Below are 21,294 nucleotides of genomic sequence, written 5' to 3' on the forward strand. Positions count from 1 at the left end.
ATTCTTAGGGCTCTTTGACTTCTTCAAATGATTTTTTTAATGACAGAGTGAATCCCTGGCCCTCTATAATTACGCACAAAAGATCGAGTCCCTTAATTCATTAATATTCGAGACCAATTTTGCTACCCATTTATATGTACACAGGCTGATCTGGGTTTTGTTTGTATTTTCGTTTCTTTTTAAATAACAAATTCTGGTTCTCCAGTGCACAGGGCCGCCAGGGTGATACTTATTTAATGCATTTAAAAGGTATTTATAGTATAATGGCTCTCCATACACAAATGAACAAACACAATGGAGGGGTCATTTTGCCATGCTTCGAGAGGAGTGACACACGCCTGATTATTGCTTTAGAAGATCTCAAATAACATGTCACTAAGCAGGTCATAGGTGCTGGCCTTGTCCTATTGTATTTGTTCGTTTGTGTATGGAGAGCTTCTTTTGATGGGGTACTACTCCATCGGTTTCAGGGCGTAGTTCGTTGAACTCAGCGGGCTGCTATTTGAAGTGCTTTTATATTATTGCAAAACGGATCGTGGCGATTGCATTGTTTGCGTTGTAAATGAACACGTGAATAAGAGTGTCATTCCCTTAGAATTCTTCACAGTCATCTATTATAAATTGTTTAGACCACAAGCTCGCTTGCAACTGAGGAATAAAATGGCAATTATAAAAAAGACGAGAGAAAGGACGAGAGAAAGGACGAGAACTCGCACAACTCCTGATCATGTTGATATGGCCAATCGGATGCCAAATAATAATGTTATGAAATGTTTCACTGCAGTCTTCAAGCCGCTTATATTCACACAGCTTGTATTATGCACCATTTTACTTTGGACACAAGTTGACGTTAGTAATCATTGTAATTATGCTAAGTGTATTGTATGCAACGAGCCTTCTAAGATGCCTATCTTACGACTGTGGTCTTCAACAGAGGTTAGTAATAGTAAATAATGATAAACCTTCGACCCATCCTAGAACACGATCATGTCAGTAAATTAATATTTTGTTCTGGTACTGATTATTCGCATTACATAGACTAGACTTTTTACTTAGGACAGAGAAATTTGTAAATCAAAATAATACGAAAGGACTCATGAATTTACTACATAGCCCTTTTTCAAATCTCCTTGAGATAATCATGATAATTAGTCCGAATAATCAGACCCAGAACAAAATATTAATTTCTGACATGATCCTGTTCAGGATAATACATAATACAGTCAGCAACCTGGACAACCGATTCTTTTATTATGCAAGGCTCACTCAGTCATTTAATGAGGCAATACAAACGATCGAATTTGGTGTTGAAATGAGCTAAATTTTGAGTTACACCTTTTCAATGTGAAAAGCCAAATGAAAAGCAATCATTTTCATTTTTTCAGTAAATGTCAGGAAAAATTGTAGTGCTTGATACTGTATTTTTTTTTTCAAATCCTAGTGTTAAACTTAGGCGTGAAATTCAGTCATTTAGTTTATGATTTTCGATTTTTATAGGCTTAAACTCTGCCCGCGAGCCTTTTTTTGGATCAACCTTTTAGCTTTTCAAATTAATATAGTTCGCTAATGAAGGATTTTTCCCAACTTTCTAACGCACATCACTGTGAGCGATATATCATAGTTTTGTCAGAATTTCCGTTTTGATTTCACCATTTTTTACTGCCGACTGAAAAATTTTTTGCGTGAAATCTAAGGCTAATACTAGCATTGTGGATCGATATCCCTGGGTTTAATAGGAATACCGGCATGGCTGTACAGTGTTGCCAGAACTTCAATATAGCAAAGAAATTCCCAGGCCTATAGCGCTCCTACTGATCATGTTAAGCACGTGAGTGATTAATTATTTGATTTCATCATCACCGTGATCATCGGACCAATGTGTTGAAATTTGCTTCTCCTCAAAACAACTTTGCCCAACAATCTTACATGCAATTAGGCAATATGTTAAACAACTTTCATTTACAAAACATGAATATTACGCTGTATGTTTTATGATCAAGCAAACTGTTTGAGTTCCTCATCAGAAGAGATTGTGCCTTATAAGAACCATTCATTTATCATTCAAAATTCACCTGGAGATAGGAGGGACAGAAAATTAAAATCCCCTATAATAACACGCTAATTTTTCTAGGTTTGGACCGTGGATTTTCCCATGGACCTCAAGCGTGCGTCTCTTAATACGGACTAACCTAGGTAAACAAACAAACAGACAGACAAAATGGTTTTCATAATCATGGAATCCATATAAATTGAAATTGCAGGCTATCACGGGAGCAAATTTTTAAAATTCACCTCATTTACCAGAACACCCAATTGGGGATTTGGGCTACCAAATCGCTGGTCGGGCAATCTTGGCTTTCAATGGAAAATTGACCTGGATGACAACAATGGAAATATCGACTATTTCTGCTGGTTGCTGTCGAGATAAGAGTACTGAGTTTGACATTTTAGGAGCATGCAGGGAAAAAGGGTAAAATAAAAACGGAAATTCTGACAAAACTATAATATATAGACCCACACGATGTGCCTTACAGAGGTGGGAAATATCTTTCTTTAGCAAACTATATTAGTTTGAGACGCTAAAAAATGAATTCCGTAAAAATCTCGCTGGTGAACTCAAGGCCTATAAAAATCAAAAATATCACACTAAAAGACACAATTTGATGCTTAATTTTAACACCAGGATTTAAAAAAATGTATATCCAAGCACCAAGTTTTTAACTGACATTACTGAAGAAAAAAAAATTATTGCTTTATATTTGACCGAGAAAATTAATTTCATAGCAAAAAGTGTATCTCTGAATTGTGCTGATTTTAACATGTATCGATCGAACTTTAGCGCGACTGAGCAGAACAAAAGAATCGGTTGTCCAGGTTGCTGACTGAATATGCACCCATCTCAAATTCCAATATTGTCACATAATAGGGAAAACCTCATGAATAATTAATTAATAGCTTATGCATGACCATTATATATTGAAAAACCTAGTCATGCACTTCAGCTGATTTCCAAAATACTTGTATCTAATCCTATATTCAATGGGAATGAATTCATCTAAGTGCAGCAGTAGCGTAGCCAGTGGGGTGGCAAGGGGGCAGAGTGCCACCCCTGACAAAAAACAGGCGGTGATGGAAGCGATATCGCCAATTTTGAGGTCGCCATTGGATTAACACATAATCATGAAATCTTCACAAACAATTCTAAATTTGTTATGTGCTGTCAGAGCAAAATTATCTTACTCTAAAACCGTCGGGGTTCTACAAAGTACCCACTGCAAGTATGTTAATTTTCCATTTGTAATTGCTAACCGTGTATTTTGAATGGGGCTGTCAGCCCTGTATCTTCGCCAGCCTCGTACGTCACGTGTTGCGCTTCCTATGCCGCCTGATCTGTGCCCTAAAAGTTTTTTGCCCCTCCTGACCAAGAAAGCTGACTACGTCCCTGAAGTGCAGACTTATTCACATTATTTCTTTTGAAAGGAAACTCATTTGACACCAGAAAAACATCAACTCACATGGATGGTCCATTTGTTACATTATTATGTTACTTTTATCATAAAAGTGCCTGGAAACGTTACACTTCTGGAAGTGTTGAGAATAAGCAATGTATTCTCATACCATTCCTTTTTTTATATATAATCCCACAGAAGACTCCATAAGTCCTTTTCAAGTTAATATTGAAAGTCAAACTTCATTCGTTTTATACCATACTAAAAACGGCGGCTAGGAAGGTAGTAACACAGTATACATGGTATACTTCAGTGTGTTTCAGTATTTACTCATAAGCTCTTACAATGCGGGCTGTTGGGGAAGGGGCGGCAAAATTGAATTTTCTTCAGCCCCCCCCCCCCCCGGAGCGGCGGCCACGGTACGCCAATGATGTGCTCTTATTTTATTACTAACGTATTGTGATGTAGACTTTAAATTTGGAATTTATCTATATTTTTGTATGTGCCTACTATGATAATGACGTCTTAATGATGTCATATAATCAGTGGTTCTCATTTCAATATCGATGATATGAGTAAGTCAATATCATCGGCCGTATCACATACTGACGTATTCGACATTTTTAACATTTTTGAGAAAATTGGTATATTAGTTTGTTATGTTCTACTCTATATATTCAGCAAAAACCATGCCTCAAAGTGGCTTAATTAGTAAAATATTAATTAATTTAATTATGTCGTATTTACAAAACCTTGCTATGTCTGCATCACATAACGACGTATTTGCCGATCACCTATACTGCGCAAGCCCAGTATATCGTATTTGCAATTTGAAGAATTTGCCGTTTCACATACGTATTTGCGCTACGTATTTGCGCGACTCTGTCATTGCACTGCAAAATAGCTGTTTGTCCTTTTCACATACTGACGTATTTGTGCAACTGTTTCACATACTGACGTATTTGTCATTTGAAAGGCGAAATTGACATTAGTCCTTTTCACATAGTGACGTATTTGATCTAATATTGATTTTTTGCAGAATAAGTTATGCTCTGATAGTGATAGGTGAATTATATTGAAAACATGGTATATTTGCATTACTGTTAACCTGGTTTTAATCGACAATAATATTTTAACCAAGATTATGCAGCAAATGAAAATCGCTAGATTTTCAAGCTCGATTTTCTCGAAATGCGTATTTTGCAAATACGTCTGTATGTGATACGGCCGATGCACGACAAATTGTCAATTTACTACTTACAACATGTTGTTAACATTGTTAGTTTTTCTTGTTTCATTTTCATAGCTTCCCGATTACTTTGATAATATTCAGAACATTTTCAACCGTCTTGGATATAGAAACCAACCGATGTCAGGAAGCCCCAGTTGGGATGTATATTGGTGTCATGAGTATCCTGGTAGAGAGTTTTTCTCCAGATTTGTAAATGCAAGAAGATCAACCGATCCAGCATATCAAAAGGTAAGTTTACTTTTTAGGATTTCGTTAACCATAAGTACGTGCTACCGACAGAAGCACAATTTTAATTAATCCTACGTTTATATCCCGATATGTTAACAAGCATTTGCAGCCCATGATCGGGAGGGTGAGAGTTCATAGGGGCAATGTCGGGAACTACAGGGTGTATCAAAATGATTGGTACCGGGCTATGTGACATTTTCAAAAATATATAAAAAATATAAAATGGCTAATTAATATAGTTTTTGTACTATAAATAGAAAGGGGCATATGTTAACTTGTTGATCTATTAATCTGAAGTTGATAGGTTGATGCATCTGGGAGCTATTGTCATTTAAACGAAGATCGACGTAATCATGGTTTGACTTACACAACACAAGATGAATAGGTTCACTGCTACTGCTTGAACCATTTATTGCATACATACTCTTCAATATCTCGCCTCAGTATATATAACATAAAATTGCTTTACACATGCTTTTAGAAATATAGTTCTTGAAGTCCCTGCCTTACGACTCTGGCAGTGTGAGGTGAAGCCCTATCTTGTAAAAACTTAACACCTGGGATGGGTCCATTCTGTAACTGCCCATATCAAATTTTGAAGCATTGCAAGTTATAGCATGTTTGCATGGGATACGCCTTGCTCTTAGAAACTGTCTCCTAAATCTTCTCTGCACTTCTCCATAGCTTCGTGTCGACCAGTAATTCTTAACTATGAATGCACACTGAAGTGTGGAATACTGTGAAGCCATTCCAATAACTTTTACCAGGTCTATACTAACCTACACTGTCTACAGTCTATAGCCATTCTGCCACACCATCTACTTAGTAATCTCAATAATACAATTTAAATTACCGCCCTGGATGGTGTTGATACACAAACTTCTTTCACCCCACCTAAATAATTCAAGTCAATAATATTACTCTCAACCAATAAATATTGATTATAACAAGAAATAAGCAAGGAAAATATTAAACATTTCCATGATTCACAACATTATCATCCTCACAAGGTAATGATATTTGCAGTAAAATAGAGCTTTGAAAATTGTGCGCTACTGATCCAGCGTTACGATGAAAAGTGTAAAAACACCTACTTTCCTTTAGAATCATGTAACTTCTCAATAGAATGTGCTATCTTTATGATCTAAAATTCGTAGAGAAGATAAAACTACTATAATTAAAAATATTTAAACAATTAACCCCAAACTGGCACAAAAAATAGTAAAAAAATTCGGCAAAAAATGAGAAGTCTTCGGTACCAATCATTTTGATACACCCTGTACGTCACGCTATTGTTCGACCTGGCTACATCATTTTTAACGCATGCGTGTTCGTCAATACAGTTTTAGTCTCCTCCACCTTCGCAACACGGTATGTAGAGTGACTGGAATCACACTGACGGTGGAGGAGAATACTAGCTGGCCAGACGGTTTAATTCTATCAAGCATTATATAATACCTGAACAATCACCGTCATTTGATCGATTTACTACAGAATATATATTGTATGCTCAAAATATAATTTAAAAATTGTAAACCTGTTAACTTACATATTTGTGTACTAAAGTATAACGACACGTAATAACATCATGTTGGAACAAAATGGCCGCTAATCCGCCTATTGTCTAGACCTAGGCTACATCTTCCGGTTTGGTTACGTCATTTCGGATGCCCATCCCATTGGTCCATTATTCCTGCCATGCCACGTTATAAAATGTTACATAATAAGGTCCAACGTGCAATTCGCTGGTGTAGTGCACGTTAGAATATGACCATTGCCATGCCAACGGGTTCATGCTTTCTTTGTTACGAAACATTGATCGAAATGATCACAACACAAAGCCTATGGCATATCATAATACGGAACAGGTGTATGAGCCCAGGCTTGAACCCATAAGCAGTGGTTACTAACGTAACGGCAGCAAATTAAGAAATCTAAGGTTGATTATTAGGCAAATAGAGTAAGAAATCTTCAAGCTACTGAGCCACGAAAGTGGTACCAACAAATAAGATCAATGATCAGGAACACCAAATCTGAGCTCAGTATTCCCATCTCAGGGTAAAGTGATGATGACCATGGTACCATTGCCAACACAATTAAGGACCAATTTGTCAGCATGCGTCTAACATCCCTCTGCTGAATCTTGGATCTCTTGAGGCCTACTTACCAGCCCGTACCAAGCACCAACACTCAACCCTTGGGATGAGAATGCAGAGCCTAAAAAGCTCTCCCAAATTAATCAAGGAATATGCATATGAATTGAGTGTACCTTTGACTAACATTCTGAACAACTCATATGCTGAGGGTGTTGTGCCCATGCAGGATGCACTCAATGGAAGAAGGCCATAGTGGTTCCAATCCCCAAATCAAAACATCTCAGGGCTGATAAACTCAGGCTCATCTCTTTAACCGACTGTTTGTCCAAAATCAGTGAAGGTTTCATCACTGCGTGCTGGAGGATATCCAGGACAAGATTGACCCCAACAGTGTGGAAATATTAAGGGCATATCCATATCACACTATTTAGTCAGCCTTCTTCACTCAATTCACCTAGGTTCTGACAAAGTCAACAACATTGGAATGTTGGTTCTGACGGACTTCTCAAAGGCGTTCGATATGATAGCCCACACTATCCTTATCAGGAAGTGTATCCGCAGATCCATCGTTCCATAGGCTAGTTGTGTGTCTTTGTCATTGGTGCGCTATAACCAAACTCTCTCTGAGTATAGGATCCCTAATGGAGTTATTCCCCAGGGAACTAAACTTGGTCCCAAAAGGTTTCAAGTGGTAATCAATGACGCAGCCCAAAACATGGATTGTGATATCAAATGTTGGAAGTATGTGGATGACTTGACACTTGCAGAGAATCGCTCATATCCACATCCTAGTAAGTGTCAGGAAGAACTGACTAAGTTTAATGAATGGACAAACACCAACAAACTTGGCTTAAATTTCCTTACAGATGTAAAGCCATCCAGATTTGTTTCAAAACAGATCCCCTGTTCATTCTGATTTAACTATTTCTATTCCTTCTCAACTTTGTCGATGACTTTGTTTAGGATCAAAAATGATCGTCTCTCAGATCAAGAACATCTCTCAGATCACATCCAAAGCAAACCAAAAATTACCGTATACAAAGGCTACATTCGCCCTCTTTTAGAATATGCTGATGTGGTGTGGCACTCGTCACTCGCTGCTGGTCAAAGTGAGTGCCCTGGAACGGCTACAACGCATAATGAGCCGAGGGACATCCGACTAAGGCTATTGACAATAGCCTGGTGACTGACCTCTGTAGATGCCAGTGAGCATGGTACGTCATCTGCTTTTAGACTGCCTCCACCAGTGGTGGAGGCAATCTAAAATTGTTTACGAATGACGGCAGCTGTCATTTTTTTGTTCTGCACATATAAAATCAGAATTTGTGTCAGTTTTTGATTTCAAAACGCACGGTTCTTTGTCAATACGCAAGCTAACGGCTATCATTATTATTTCAACACATATATTCAAGTGCAAGCCTTACAATTGGCTTCTTTAAAACCAACAATTACGGGAGATATTCATAATTTTCTACCCCGGTATCCAAAGATGTCCGAATATCAAATCGTGCATAGCAGATACACGTATATTGATTTAGTTTCCCTCCCTGTATAAAATCATTATTTATTTACCAGGCGTCGTCTCTGTGCGCCTTTTATCCTGCATGCACGCACTTTTCAGCTTTAATGTTTGTATAATGTGCAATTGATCAGCGTGGCACACTGGTTAAGGTCTTTGCCTTTGTGGCGCGAGGTCCCGGGTTCAATTCCCCGAAGGACAAACAAAATCTTATCCGCTCTCCCCGTGGATAATCTGGTAAAGGCGGGCAGATGACCCATGATAAAAGACCTCGTTACAGTCGGTTCCGATCAGGGTAATAAATCCGATTGTTGGTTACACTTGACTGTCCTGTAAAAATTTGCCCCGACCAGATATCTACGGCGACCCCCTTCGTTCACCAGGAAACTTGTGCCGAAGTTTCGTCAGCGTTATCCCCTAGATTTCAGCTGTTAATGCCTAGTTTAATGCTCTGCGTGCTAGCCATGCGCTTAAACGGAAAAAGTTTTGAAATATTTTCTCAAAATGTCAAGAGCTATTTCAAGAACTACTGAACCAATACTAGGCTTGTTTGTACTCATTTTAATGCATTTTTCATGCTGATTCCAAATATGGTCATGGAAATTTAAATTTTTGAAATTTTTGAATTTAAAAAAAATTTTAAAACATGTCGTCACCCGCGTGAAGAGACTTAATGCTCGACATAAAAAAAAATGGCCTAAATTTATCGTATTCACTTGTGTATTCCATTTTACATGTTTTATGTTATTTTAATTTATGATCATTTCTTTCATTCATGTTTTTATATCTCAATTTTTATATTACTTTTACTTTGTACATTAACCATGTGAGGCCAAGTAAAAAATTTTTTTTTCAAAACTCTGTGAGGGAGGTCCTTATTATTTGTTGTTATGTTATTTTTTTTACCATTCATTTCTGTGTAAAATTGCAATTGCAAAGTGTTTGTCAACACATCATAAAATCGGGGAGGCCCCCTAATATTTTTGTTATTTCCTCAAAGCCCTACCTCTAGCTTGAAGACAGTGTTTGCATTGTGTTTATAAATGATAACCAAGAACTTCTAAACATGTCTTTTCATCACAACAATTTTAGAAACAAAGTAAGGAAGCAAATAAGAAAAATAACAAAAATATTTGAAAATCTCCAAAAATCGGTGAGGGCGGGGACGATATACATGAAATTTATTTTACTTGGCCTTAACATGTAATTTGACCTTCGGGTCACAATATGTTGATTTTAATAAATATTCTACATGTACTAGTATGCTATACATTTTATTACTCGGGGGTTTCACGCCCCAACGGTGATCTTTTTCTATATTTTTTTTCAGGCTCGCACAAATGATAACCTAAATGTTTTCTTGTATCGCAGGTTAATCATTTTCCCGGCATTGGTGAGATTGTTACCAAATCAAGGCTTGTCAAAGAAGGTGGAAAGTTTATACCACCTGCCTTCCTGATTCCCGAAGAGAAAGATGCATTCTTCAAAGAGGTAGATAATATGCCAAAGGTTGAATGTGCTATTTTGTATTTAAATTTAAATTGTAATAAATATTTGTGTAATTTCGAGTTCAACTGAATAGTTTGAATGTGTTCATCATGATTAATAACACAATTTTTTTATTTATCAAAAATCGACTATGGCATAGTTTAGATTAAACCTTTCTATGAACAATACATCCCAATCTACAGATATTTCAATTCCTAGGCACTAATCTCAATCTGGTCACACACATTCGAGAACAGTCGTGCAAAACCCAATAATGTTGCAGAAGTTAATATGTTGTTTAAGTTGTTATCATTCCAGGAATTATTGTAATTAACCAGTGAGAGGAAACGACAGCGACGAGCGCGGAATCTTCCATGATAAAGACTTGCTTGTTATTATGTGCAACTTCTGAATAGCCCCGCAGGGCTGCTAAAGTCAAATGACCTCCGCGCGTCCCACGCGCATTTTCATTCGAATATACCACCAGTGCTGTCCTTTGTGGTATCGCTATTGACTACATTTGTTTGCATGTTAGGTCAATGATAATGCTGCCAAGAATCGGACTTGGATGCAAAAAGGTCGTCACCAGGGAGGAGTTCTAATAAAAGATACGAAGGGTAAATATTAAAAAGATATACACGAGCAGTATACTATTTAAAAATATCTCGCTGGTAAGATATAAAAGAAGCAGGAGGAGAGATCGAGAAAGTGAACGAAGAAGTTCGAGGAAGAGAAGAATGTGGAAGAGGCAGGAGGAGAGATCGAGAGAATGAACGAAGAAATAATAATTATGATTATGTTTATATATAAAAATACATTGTATATTTCCCACAGATTTGGATTTGAAATCACCAACCATTATCCAAGAATTTGTTGCGAACCCATTTCTTATTGAGGGTTACAAATTCAATATGGGTGTGTACATAGTCTTGACATCAATCAACCCATTGCGAGCCTACATCCTGGATTCTACAGTCAGTTTACGGTTTGGTGGTAAAAAATACATACATGGGAATTACGTGGATGGCACTACATATAATACAGACATAAAGGGCAGACAGATGTCATACGGTGTAAGTTTAGATGCTGATTTCCACAATTATGCCATCGATGCTTACTCCAAGTTCTCAGGCTTTCTGTCGATGATGCATTTGAAGACCTGAGCGCAAGTCCACTTGGTCCCTCAACATGTATACACTAAAGTTACGTATAGTTTCTTAGGGTTTTGTAATGTTTAATACATGTTCCAGCGTGAAAACATCATGAAAGGTTGTGAAAGATTTGTTTTGGCCCCTGAACTTGTATAAAACATTACCAAACTATACGAAACTATAAGCAACTTTAGTGTATACATGTTGAGGGGCCACTTACGGTCTTTGTGCGCTCAGGTTTTCATTTGTCTATAAGTTATCTATTCTCTTATTATTTTATTACTTACTACTCATTATTATTATCAGATAGCTTCTATTTGGACAAAATTAAAACGATTTGCCTATGGAAGGATCAAGACGTTGAATCACCATTTTCAAGAGAAGGGTAAGTTGGTAATTAGCCAAGTCTTTCTGCTGGAGCTATCATCATGATACATGTATATGTAATGAAAGACAGAGATAAAAAAAAAAGACTAGTTCGCGTCTGCTGACAACAAGACAAAAAATACCGTACTGCGCAGGTCGGCAACCAATCACGGCGCGCCTTTGCCCTGACGACAGACGCGAACTAGTCTTTTTATCTCTGTCTTTCATTATAGGTGCGTCCTGAGAGATAGTTACGAGGTTAAGATACGCCGAGTAAATATCGTTTATCAAAATGCCGTACATAATAAAATAATTAAAGATAGGGATACCAAACAAACTAGGGCGGTTCTTGTTGGCAGTATCGCGGTATCAAACGTTCTGGGCTGGAAAATATATTAACTAGGGGGCGCGTATTAGGGGGGCATATATTAGGTGATGCGCTTAATGGCGTATTTATTTAGGGTGAAATCCGATTACACCTTTAAACCAAAGTGTGATGGGAGTGTTCCTTTAAGATCAAAAGCCTATGAGTGACCGAAAGCGCGCCGAAAGCGCGAAACAAATCCAAAACAACAAACCGCCAACTGTAAAAGACAATAATTATACATTGTTCAGATCTATTAAGTTAAAATTCTACTTCATACTAGGCCTATATTTGCAAAATATGCCGGTCTATTGTGCAAGACTCTACTAATGAAGACTGGTCTATGACCCAGCAAATATGAAAACCTTTGAAGAGAGGTAACTGGTGTAACAGACTTAATATCCAATCGGCCACGTCAGCTCATGGTCAACATCTTTAAAATAGCACTATTTCAACCCTTATACCAAGTTTGAAATCACTATAATTGTTGTTACAGCAAAAATATTACAATCATTATAAATAGTTATGTTTATTTGTCCAGGTAATTCATCCATTGTTAGAAAACAAATATATGAAGCAGTTCGAGATGTCCTTGTGACAAGAGAAAGACCGATGCAACTACATAAGAATTCTCCACCGAATAGCAATAATGTGCAGTAAGTATTGAGATACCCATGGAAAAATAAAGTAGTGGAATTACTGTTTATAAAGGGAGGAGCCAGAGGATGATTTAAGGAAGCCCCATCATGCACTGTAAAAGTGTTATCACTAGTGTTTCAACTGCCACTTTACTTTTCAAATCCCATTGAACTCTGTGCAAAAGATGTTGTTTTAGAATTGCCCGTGTGTCATTATTACTTGGTCGATTTCAGATCTAAAGTGATGTATGCATGAAGGATAATTCACGCCTTCTGTAGATAACATAAAATGTGAAATCGACCAACTTTTAGAAGGTGTTTTTATTGTAAATATATCTGTCCAAATTCAAATTTAACCATGCACGTGTGTGTGCAGTGGGCGGGCAGTGGTGTCATGTTCACTCACACAGCTGTGCTAACCGCAAGACTTGCTGGGAAGTGCTTAAATCATCCTCTGGGGAGGAGCCGCGCAGCTCCAGCTAGGAAAATCTCTCAATCCCGGGCTCTCAATTTTAAAGATTTTTATTTTATTTTCTCTCAGATTCGTTTCACTTTTGGATTTTTGTTGAAAGAAATACAGTGCGTTGTCATTATTGTATTGATTAGTTTGTGGTTTAGACGACCAATATACACACTAGTTTGACGGTTTCGCTTTTCATGGACGAAAAGCATCACTAGAATATTGATTGATTGATTGATTGATTGATTGATTGATTGATTGATAATCACTTCTTCCAGTTGGACGAATTCCCACCACAGAGGGTGTAGAATTGTCACTCAGTAGAGGGGTTTGTGGTGTTTTTTTCCAGAGGAATATTTTTCGAGATCATGAGATGTGATTTTCTAATCGATGATAACCTAGGAGTTCATCTTATTGAGGTAAGGAGTAATTAGTGAGTCATGCGCACGGATGAGTTGTGGAGTGAGTTGTGAAGAGATTTATGGGGTAATCTTGTATAGGCTACAGCCTGTCTCAAAAAATTGTGCAAGTGAATAGCGCCCTCTTTGGCAAAGAGAAAATACCGTTGTGACATGATGGTTAAATCATCGTCCAGGGCGCAGTCTTTAGCTCTCAAATGCCGTTTGTTCTGTTCAATTTGCTTGTTTTAATCTCGAGATATGTTTAGTTAACAACTTAAGGGTAAAATCATAATTGTGCCACTTTTACTAGGGAAGATGGCTGTACATGTGTTTTGGAGACAAGCTGTATAGCATTAAGTACCATATTTCAAACACACTAAACCCAATTTTCTAAAAAAGTAGTCAATACCGGTAGATGTTTCTGCGTATTTTGTTACCTAATTTGACCCGAAGCGACTTAATTTCCCCAACTTATACCAATTTGAGTAAAAAAAGAACATTTCAAAAGTGACACATAGTTTCCTCTCAAAACACGGCGAACGTTAACAGCCAGTAAGTGTTATTCTGTCGGGCTCTATTAACTAGCCCGTTACAAAAGCCGGGAGGAATCGCCTGAATGAGAAAATATCCAAATTTATCACTTTTGAAATGTTGTCTTTTTTCATGCAAATTGGTATAACTTTCGACAGGGACGAATTTACCATTGGGCCAGATGGGCCTGGGCCCAGGGGCTCAAAAATTTTTGGGCCCAAATTATTCTATGCCTCTTTCTTTTTATCAGCCCGTGTTTTGGGCCAAATGGGGTAAAATTTAAATATGTGTGCGCTTCGCGCGCACTGGCCCTTCTAATAGCGAAATCCACCTTCCTTTTGGGCTAAAATTTAAATTACAACTGTCCGCGCGACAATTGCGATTAATTTGCGAATTAGAGTTTTTACAGGCCAGACGATCAAGCTAGACCAATATATAATCGGGTCGTGTGCCCTGGAATCACTGAGGAATGAAAAGGTCATATTCATAAAACGGATAATAATGAGATAAGTATCACCACCGCCCGCCACTAAAATCGATGTCCAGTGATGTCAAGCTGCCAATAACAAGTCTCTCCAAGAAGAGCTGGATCTAGCGAAAAACAAACTGTCCGAAGTTCAAGGAACTCACAACTAAAGCTAACATCGCATCTGCCAGACCCTGCTACCAGCAAAGTGAATTCAGTCTTATTCTGTTTCCTGTTCGATGCTACACCAAGAGGCGAAGCATTTGATCCTAAGGCGCAGGAGATACCCATATATACCATGCTAGGACAAAGGCTACGATGTGCTTAACCAGACCTAAGAGATAGAAGTAGCAGGCAACGATCTCTTGGAGCTACTAGGTGAGAAGAGACATGTCAGATGGGAAGTCTCAGAGATTAATTAACCTGCTACAACCTCAAGGCATGGTTCACCATCGACAAGCTCACTGGACGCAGTAGTACACGTGCCAAAATAGTGCCCAGTTACAGCGAAGTCCATAACCTCAGTTTTAGTTAACAATGGAAAGTGGCAAGATATTACGGCTGAGGTTAAAACCCACACCAACGTGCGGATATCAGTCTCCCGGATCAGTCTACATCCCCGGTCTACATCTCAAGCTATCAAATCACTGGAAACTAAAACGTTGTTGTTTTTTCAGATTAATATGTCTCCAGATCTGTCGGCGGACAGTCATCCTTCGGAAAAGATTTTTAAAGAACACGTAGGTTTCAATTGTTTTCATGGTCCGTTATTAACCGATGTTCGAAAACACGGAGTAAGAAGCAGGTAAGACTCATTGAATAGGCTATTCCAATTGAAATCCACACTACAGCTGTGGAAGATTTTGGAAATATCTTCCACAAGGGGAGTATGTTTTTCTAATGTAATTGGTCAGAGTTGATCTTTTTGAAACCCATACTCCCCTGTATTACGGCTTTACCTATATCTTTTACAACTGGAGTGAGTATTTCAAATGGAAGTTAACCAATTATCTTTTATATTTGAAACTCGTACTCCCTCTGTGGAAGACTTTAGCTAAATCTTCCACAGGGGTAGTGTGGATTTCAACTGGAATAGCCCAATACAGCTGCTAAACTCCCAAACTGGAAGCCAATATGCACTGCACTTTGTAATAAAGACATATGTGATGCGATCCCGGGATGCGATCAAGCCAAATCAGTCGGAACTAGGAAATATTGATTTTGAGATATAGCAAAACAAAGGAATTATTTCCTTTTGTTTCCTATTGTTTTGGAAACTCTTTAATTGCTCATATCTTTGGAACTGGTTGTTCAATTTCAATGGGGTTTTCTGCAGAATCCAGCTTTGTAAATGTTGTTACTATCCTATTAGAAACTGAAAATTAATATTTCCGAGTTCCGACTGATTTTGCTTGATCGCATCACATATGAGACTTTCAACGACCGTTTATTGCACACGCTGTGAGTTCACCCTGGGAGGGGACCTGAGTGGCTAAATTATTTAGAAACCCAGGGGCTGGCCCGGCTGAAAACACAAATCCCTTGGGAGTGGCATACAATTTCTCGCCTACATCATGCCCTGTACATGCCCGGGTGAACATGGCAGAACACCTGAGATCCGTAACCAACTCAATGATCAAAATGCGACTATAGTTTGATCAGCTCGTAATCGGCGGGAATTGTTAGGCTTTTACCACTACGCCAAAATGTAGACCTACGTAAAAAGTGATATAGTTTGTTTATCTGATCTATTTTGTGTGTGTTAAATAAAGTAGATGAGTATAGAAGTGTGAATTAATAATTTGGGATACTTCTGACGAGATGTCACAAGACAACTCTCAAAATAAAATACATTGATATCAATCCGCGATGTTATAAGGCCTTTCGATTACGAGCTGATCAAACTATATGCGTAATACCAATTACGTCTTCAAAATGGCGTAAATCAAGGAACACAAAGATATCTAGCGTGCATCGTTAAAATGGTGAGTATGCCTGTTATGCTGGTTTCATACTACCATGCCGCTTGCCGCTGAGCGGCGTCGCGAACCGGCATTGCAGACAAACGGACACAATCAAGGCTTGTCATTGGTTGATTCGTCTTGCCGCTGCGGCAAGCGACAGGAAAGTCTGACGGGGCATTATTGATGGCTTGAAAGTATGATTATGAGCGTCAAAAATCAACCGTCTGAGAATAAGGCCAAAAAAGAAACAAGTTTGTTTTCTGTAGCGCGCGCATTACGTTTTTGACAGCTTATTTTTCGCATTAGAATTTGTTTTCACTTTTCAAAGAAAAAATAACAAAAAAGGAAAAATCACAAAATTGTTTATATAAAACATTACTGGAGTAGGTGCGATACTGTAGCCTCTCAAATAAATGTGAGTCCAGTTGATCAGTTTTATGTTTATTCAATATTACTGGAGTAATAATTTATACATTACACAACAAACTAGCGTAGTGATAAACTAAATAATAATAATAATAAATAACTACTGGAGAAAACATCACACAATTTTTCAATAACTTTTTTAATCTGCAGGTTGAAAGGGGATCATAAATATTCTTGAATATGATTTTTGTGTGTGTGTCGGAGAGACCCACTGTAAATTGCCATTCCAATTTGCAGCAAAAAAGACATTTTTGTCATTTTTTGACCTACAAACATTTTTTTGGTCTAAAATGTTAAAATTGGTTATCGTCCGAAAATGGTGCTGTAACTTTGACTCTTTACTTTACAGTTCGCTGTCGAGCCTCAGAGTTTCAGATATCAATGCAGGTATAGCTGTTTGCTTCAATCCAAAATGTGTCGAATGCCAAGAGAAGGTAAAATATCAAGTGTAATCAAATAGAATACAGTGACGTATGACATTTCTGGTTCAAGACGAAAATTGATTCTATTACATATACAACCTGTTTGTCTTGTGCATGTTGAGTTCAAAACTGTATATTCCCAGTCAATGGCCACATTCAGGGTTTGCAGAATGTGTAACCTTTAACCTGAGGCACTCATATCTACTTTTGCCAGATTGTAATAGCCAATGTTAAACACCCTGTGAACGACTTAGCCTGAAGCACTTTAATTACAGTAAATTTAAGACTTAAAATTAAGAGTGTTTGATTAAAACCGGGGATCCCCGGAGCTCCACAGTTAAGCGGCTCAGTGATTATCTTTCATTTTACCTCATTATTTCGGCTTAAAATTATCAGAAAACCTCATTGACAGTTGTTACTAATATTAGGAAATTTGACCATACACATAATGGCTTTTAATGTTTAGGCCCAGACAACTCAAAACTTATTTTATTTTTTATTTTCCAGGATTGCTCTATCTGCACACATTGTATGTCGAAAGAAGCTGTGTACATGGTTAAACTGGCTTATGCTGAACATATTAATCGACAAAATCTAAGGCGTGTTTATCCGGAAGAAATGGTATATATTTTCCGTAAGATTTCATTTAGATCCAATTTGGATACAATGATTGTATTTCATTTCCATGTCAAATGATTTTAACATTTGAAATCCGTTTATTGTATTGTATTTTTGGCAAAGACATTTTGGTGTTTATAGCATAATCACCAAGACGGGTATGTACGGAAGAATCAGTGGCTGTACTCTTAAAAAAATAAAGTCTTGGATGAGATTGATTGGTCCAAACTGAAACTAAAATCTACGACTGGCTTAAAACGTTATGGTTAAAATTATAAGCCCACGCTGATCTCAAAACCATGCTATTCATATCACCTTGGGCCTATAATTTTAACCATGCCCCTCATAGCAGTCAATATTTCTATTCTCTCGTACTTCAGGTACTCGAGCGCCAATTTAATATGCAAGTGCTGTAAAATAATTTACATTGTGTTTATCTTTGCTTTTTTACTACTGTAGACAAGAGAAGAAGCTGTGACATATGATGGTACGGACGATGCGAACCTTTCTGTCAATAACCGACTCACCAGAGCGTGGTTTCGGGCAAAGTGTATTGGGGATTCCTATTGGTGCAATTGAAACTTGATAAGAAATCGTCAACAAGTGAGACCTGGTGCCACAAAACTCGGAAAAGTCGTTATAAAATAACATTCCTGATCATAAATATAGTAGGAAATGACACCTCAGTCATGTTTGTAGGTTTATATATTCAAAAGTTATGTAATCTTCTGAATTCCAAGATGGCCGCCGGTAGCCATTTTGGATTTTGCCGTTTCCTGGAGTTAGCCCACACTTTTGGGAGGGACATATAGGAGCTCATTTTTTTCTAAATACTTTTTAGGACCAGAATCCACCTTCAAACCTTCCTTTGCTCTCCGTGGTCACGAAAAGCCCGAATATGACCCCACTATAGGTCTAGAGATAATGGCAAAAGATGCCACAAGTACAAAACCACCGAAAACCCTTAAGACCTGACATCTTATCAAGATCGACCAATCCAATTTTTCAAATTTACACATATGCCCAATAACTGGATACATGTAAGAAATATGATGTCAAGTATTATTATACTTCTGAATTCTTATGATGAGACCAATACATTAGTATGTTTGTTAACAAGATTCGACTAATTTTGAAATTTCACCCCTGCATAAGCGGCCATTTTGGATTTATGCAAATTATGCACTATTCCACTATTTGGATTTTTGGGGACTTTTGATCTGTTATTAAAATATGCTTTTCTGAAATGAATGGTGATTAAATGGATTCTGTTGCAATTAGTGGTGGGTTAACCCCTTATTTTTCTTAATTTGACAGGTGCGATGTACCCTGTATTATACTATATCATGAGCTAGGGGAAACTCCCTTATAATCATGCAATAGTTTGTTTACTATGACTGTTCTTGGAAAACCCCATAATGGCAACAAGAACATCATTTATCAAAACTATTTATGTCAAGGGGAAAATCCCTGAGATTGTAAAGAGAATCCGACATCATGGGAAAAACCCACAGGAAGTGAATGGTCTATTAACCCTAACACTGACCCATGCTTTTTGGTATCGGAAGTCAGAGAAGATCCGATTTTTCAAGAAGAAGAAGAATTTTGACTTGGCACCCCTGGATTCGAACCTTTGACCCCTCGCATGCCAAGCGAACGAACGCGGACCGGTAGCTGCTCGGGTTATTGCTGCCCGGCCAGCAATTCCGTGATCATATCACACTTCGGGTGATTGCGTCATCGCAGACCCTGGGATGCATGCATGTTATGAATTTTTCATCGTGGTATTTTGTGGTTTTTACTGGTGTTAGGGGTAAAGGCCAGCAATTCCGTGATCATATCACACTTCGGGTGATTGCGTCATCGCAGACCCTGGGATGCATGCATGTTATGAATTTTTCATCGTGGTATTTTGTGGTTTTTACTGGTGTTAGGGTTAATAGATCATAGAAATGTGAGAGCTTGAGTTTGCTCTTGGCAGAATATCATGAGAGGCTGTAAACTCTCTACGTGCTGATCATAGTTGTGGGTTATAAAGGTAATATGCACATGTTCGTCATCGCTGGTTTATATAGTTTTTATGTGTCCTATTATATTATACATTTGTTAGATGTGTGCATAATAAATTACTTCTTATATTTCTTATTTGTTTGTTAAATATATTCTATGCTTGTTTGATATACGTGCTAAACAAGATCTACAATAAAACTACATTACTATTTACGGATATTTATGTCTAGTTTTCGTCGATCTATTTAGGTAGCTCTTATTTTAGAAGATAGTTTCCTCTCCGATTTTGTCCACATCTGACGAGCCGCTCCACTAAATCCAAATGAAAAGAATACATGGATACCTTGAAGAGATGAAACCACTATAGCAATCCACCAGATGACCTCCACATCAGCAGCGCTGGCTAAGAACATTAGTATCCAACACAGACCAAGAACAGAGGACACCTGTATGCAGTGACAATTATGAAAATCATGATTATTACTCAGCTAGATTGAGTGCAAGGAGTATTCGTTTACACGGCAAAAGGGTTTAATCAGTGGCACTTCCCTGGTTTAATCTGGTGTATTGGCCCCATCCCCAGGGATTCGGCTTCCCCTTCCATCACACGGGGTTCTGTCCCGTACTTATTATAGTGCTCGGCCTTGTGAAAAATCAGTGTTGGTAGATCAGGCAAAGTGAGCGTGAACTTGGGATGGTTCCAAATTTAGAAATAAAAGATGTGTTTTTCTGTACAAGACAGAAGTCATAGAAAGACTGAAAGACCTCCCTTTGTATGGTAGACGTTAACTCTTGGGACCTACCTTTGCAAAAAGAATGCATTCTCTCCATCCATTTTCATTGCGTGATTTGTGCTGCAGTTTGTTTGATCGATGTCTTGCTTTTCGTAGTTTAATAAGCGTCACAGTGACAAGGATGATATTGATAATCAGACAAAGCGCTACGGGTATCCCAAATGCAAGCAGGGTCACTGGTCCAGACCGCAGCCAACATGACGTGACGTCATATACAGGTGTAAAACTTGAACGAAGACACTCGCATGAATGCAGGAACAACGTTGTGAGCACAATAGGAAAAGGCAGCCCCCACCCCGTAAGTTGCAGCAAGAAGTAAGCCTTAAAATTTTCATCAAACTGCCGAATCGCTTGCCATGCAAATCTGTACAGGAGAATTCCCGCCAAAATAGTTGTCCACGTGAACATAGCCAGCCAATAGTAATGAGTTATAATGGCAAATATGATACATGGTGTATCTGAAAGAGGCACCATGCTGGGCATAATTGTAAACAATTGAGCGAAAAAGAGCGAAATTGAAAGTGATATGATTCCGTAGCCATACATATTATGAAGCTGTTTAAATTTTATGTACGTAGTAAGTGTTCCAAGTGCTCCAATGAGGGAGAAAGAGGTTGTTGAAATACTAACAATGTCACTGGGGTTGAACAA

At 38.0% G+C, this 21,294-nt stretch overlaps 1 protein-coding gene across 2 annotated transcripts; it reads left to right on the forward strand.

The window, feature by feature from the left end:
• Positions 1-383: 383 nt before the first annotated feature.
• Positions 384-18,803, forward strand: LOC140138160 (probable tubulin polyglutamylase ttll-15). Of its 2 annotated transcripts, XM_072160092.1 has the most exons (12): positions 384-936; positions 4,756-4,929; positions 9,916-10,035; positions 10,568-10,649; positions 10,867-11,105; positions 11,490-11,568; positions 12,455-12,569; positions 13,361-13,430; positions 15,087-15,214; positions 17,149-17,233; positions 17,729-17,842; positions 18,299-18,803. In XM_072160092.1, the coding sequence occupies exons 1-12, from the start codon at positions 661-663 to the stop codon at positions 18,416-18,418; spliced, it is 1,602 nt and encodes a 533-aa protein (XP_072016193.1). In that variant the 5' UTR covers positions 384-660; the 3' UTR covers positions 18,419-18,803. The 2 variants fall into 2 exon arrangements, with proteins under 2 accessions (XP_072016193.1, XP_072016194.1); XM_072160093.1 differs by lacking the exon at positions 17,149-17,233 and having other exon boundaries at positions 18,299-18,412.
• The last annotated feature ends 2,491 nt before the right edge of the window (positions 18,804-21,294 follow it).

Source organism: Amphiura filiformis, chromosome 17 (assembly GCF_039555335.1).
Source record: "Amphiura filiformis chromosome 17, Afil_fr2py, whole genome shotgun sequence".
NCBI classification, from domain to species: domain Eukaryota; kingdom Metazoa; phylum Echinodermata; class Ophiuroidea; order Amphilepidida; family Amphiuridae; genus Amphiura; species Amphiura filiformis.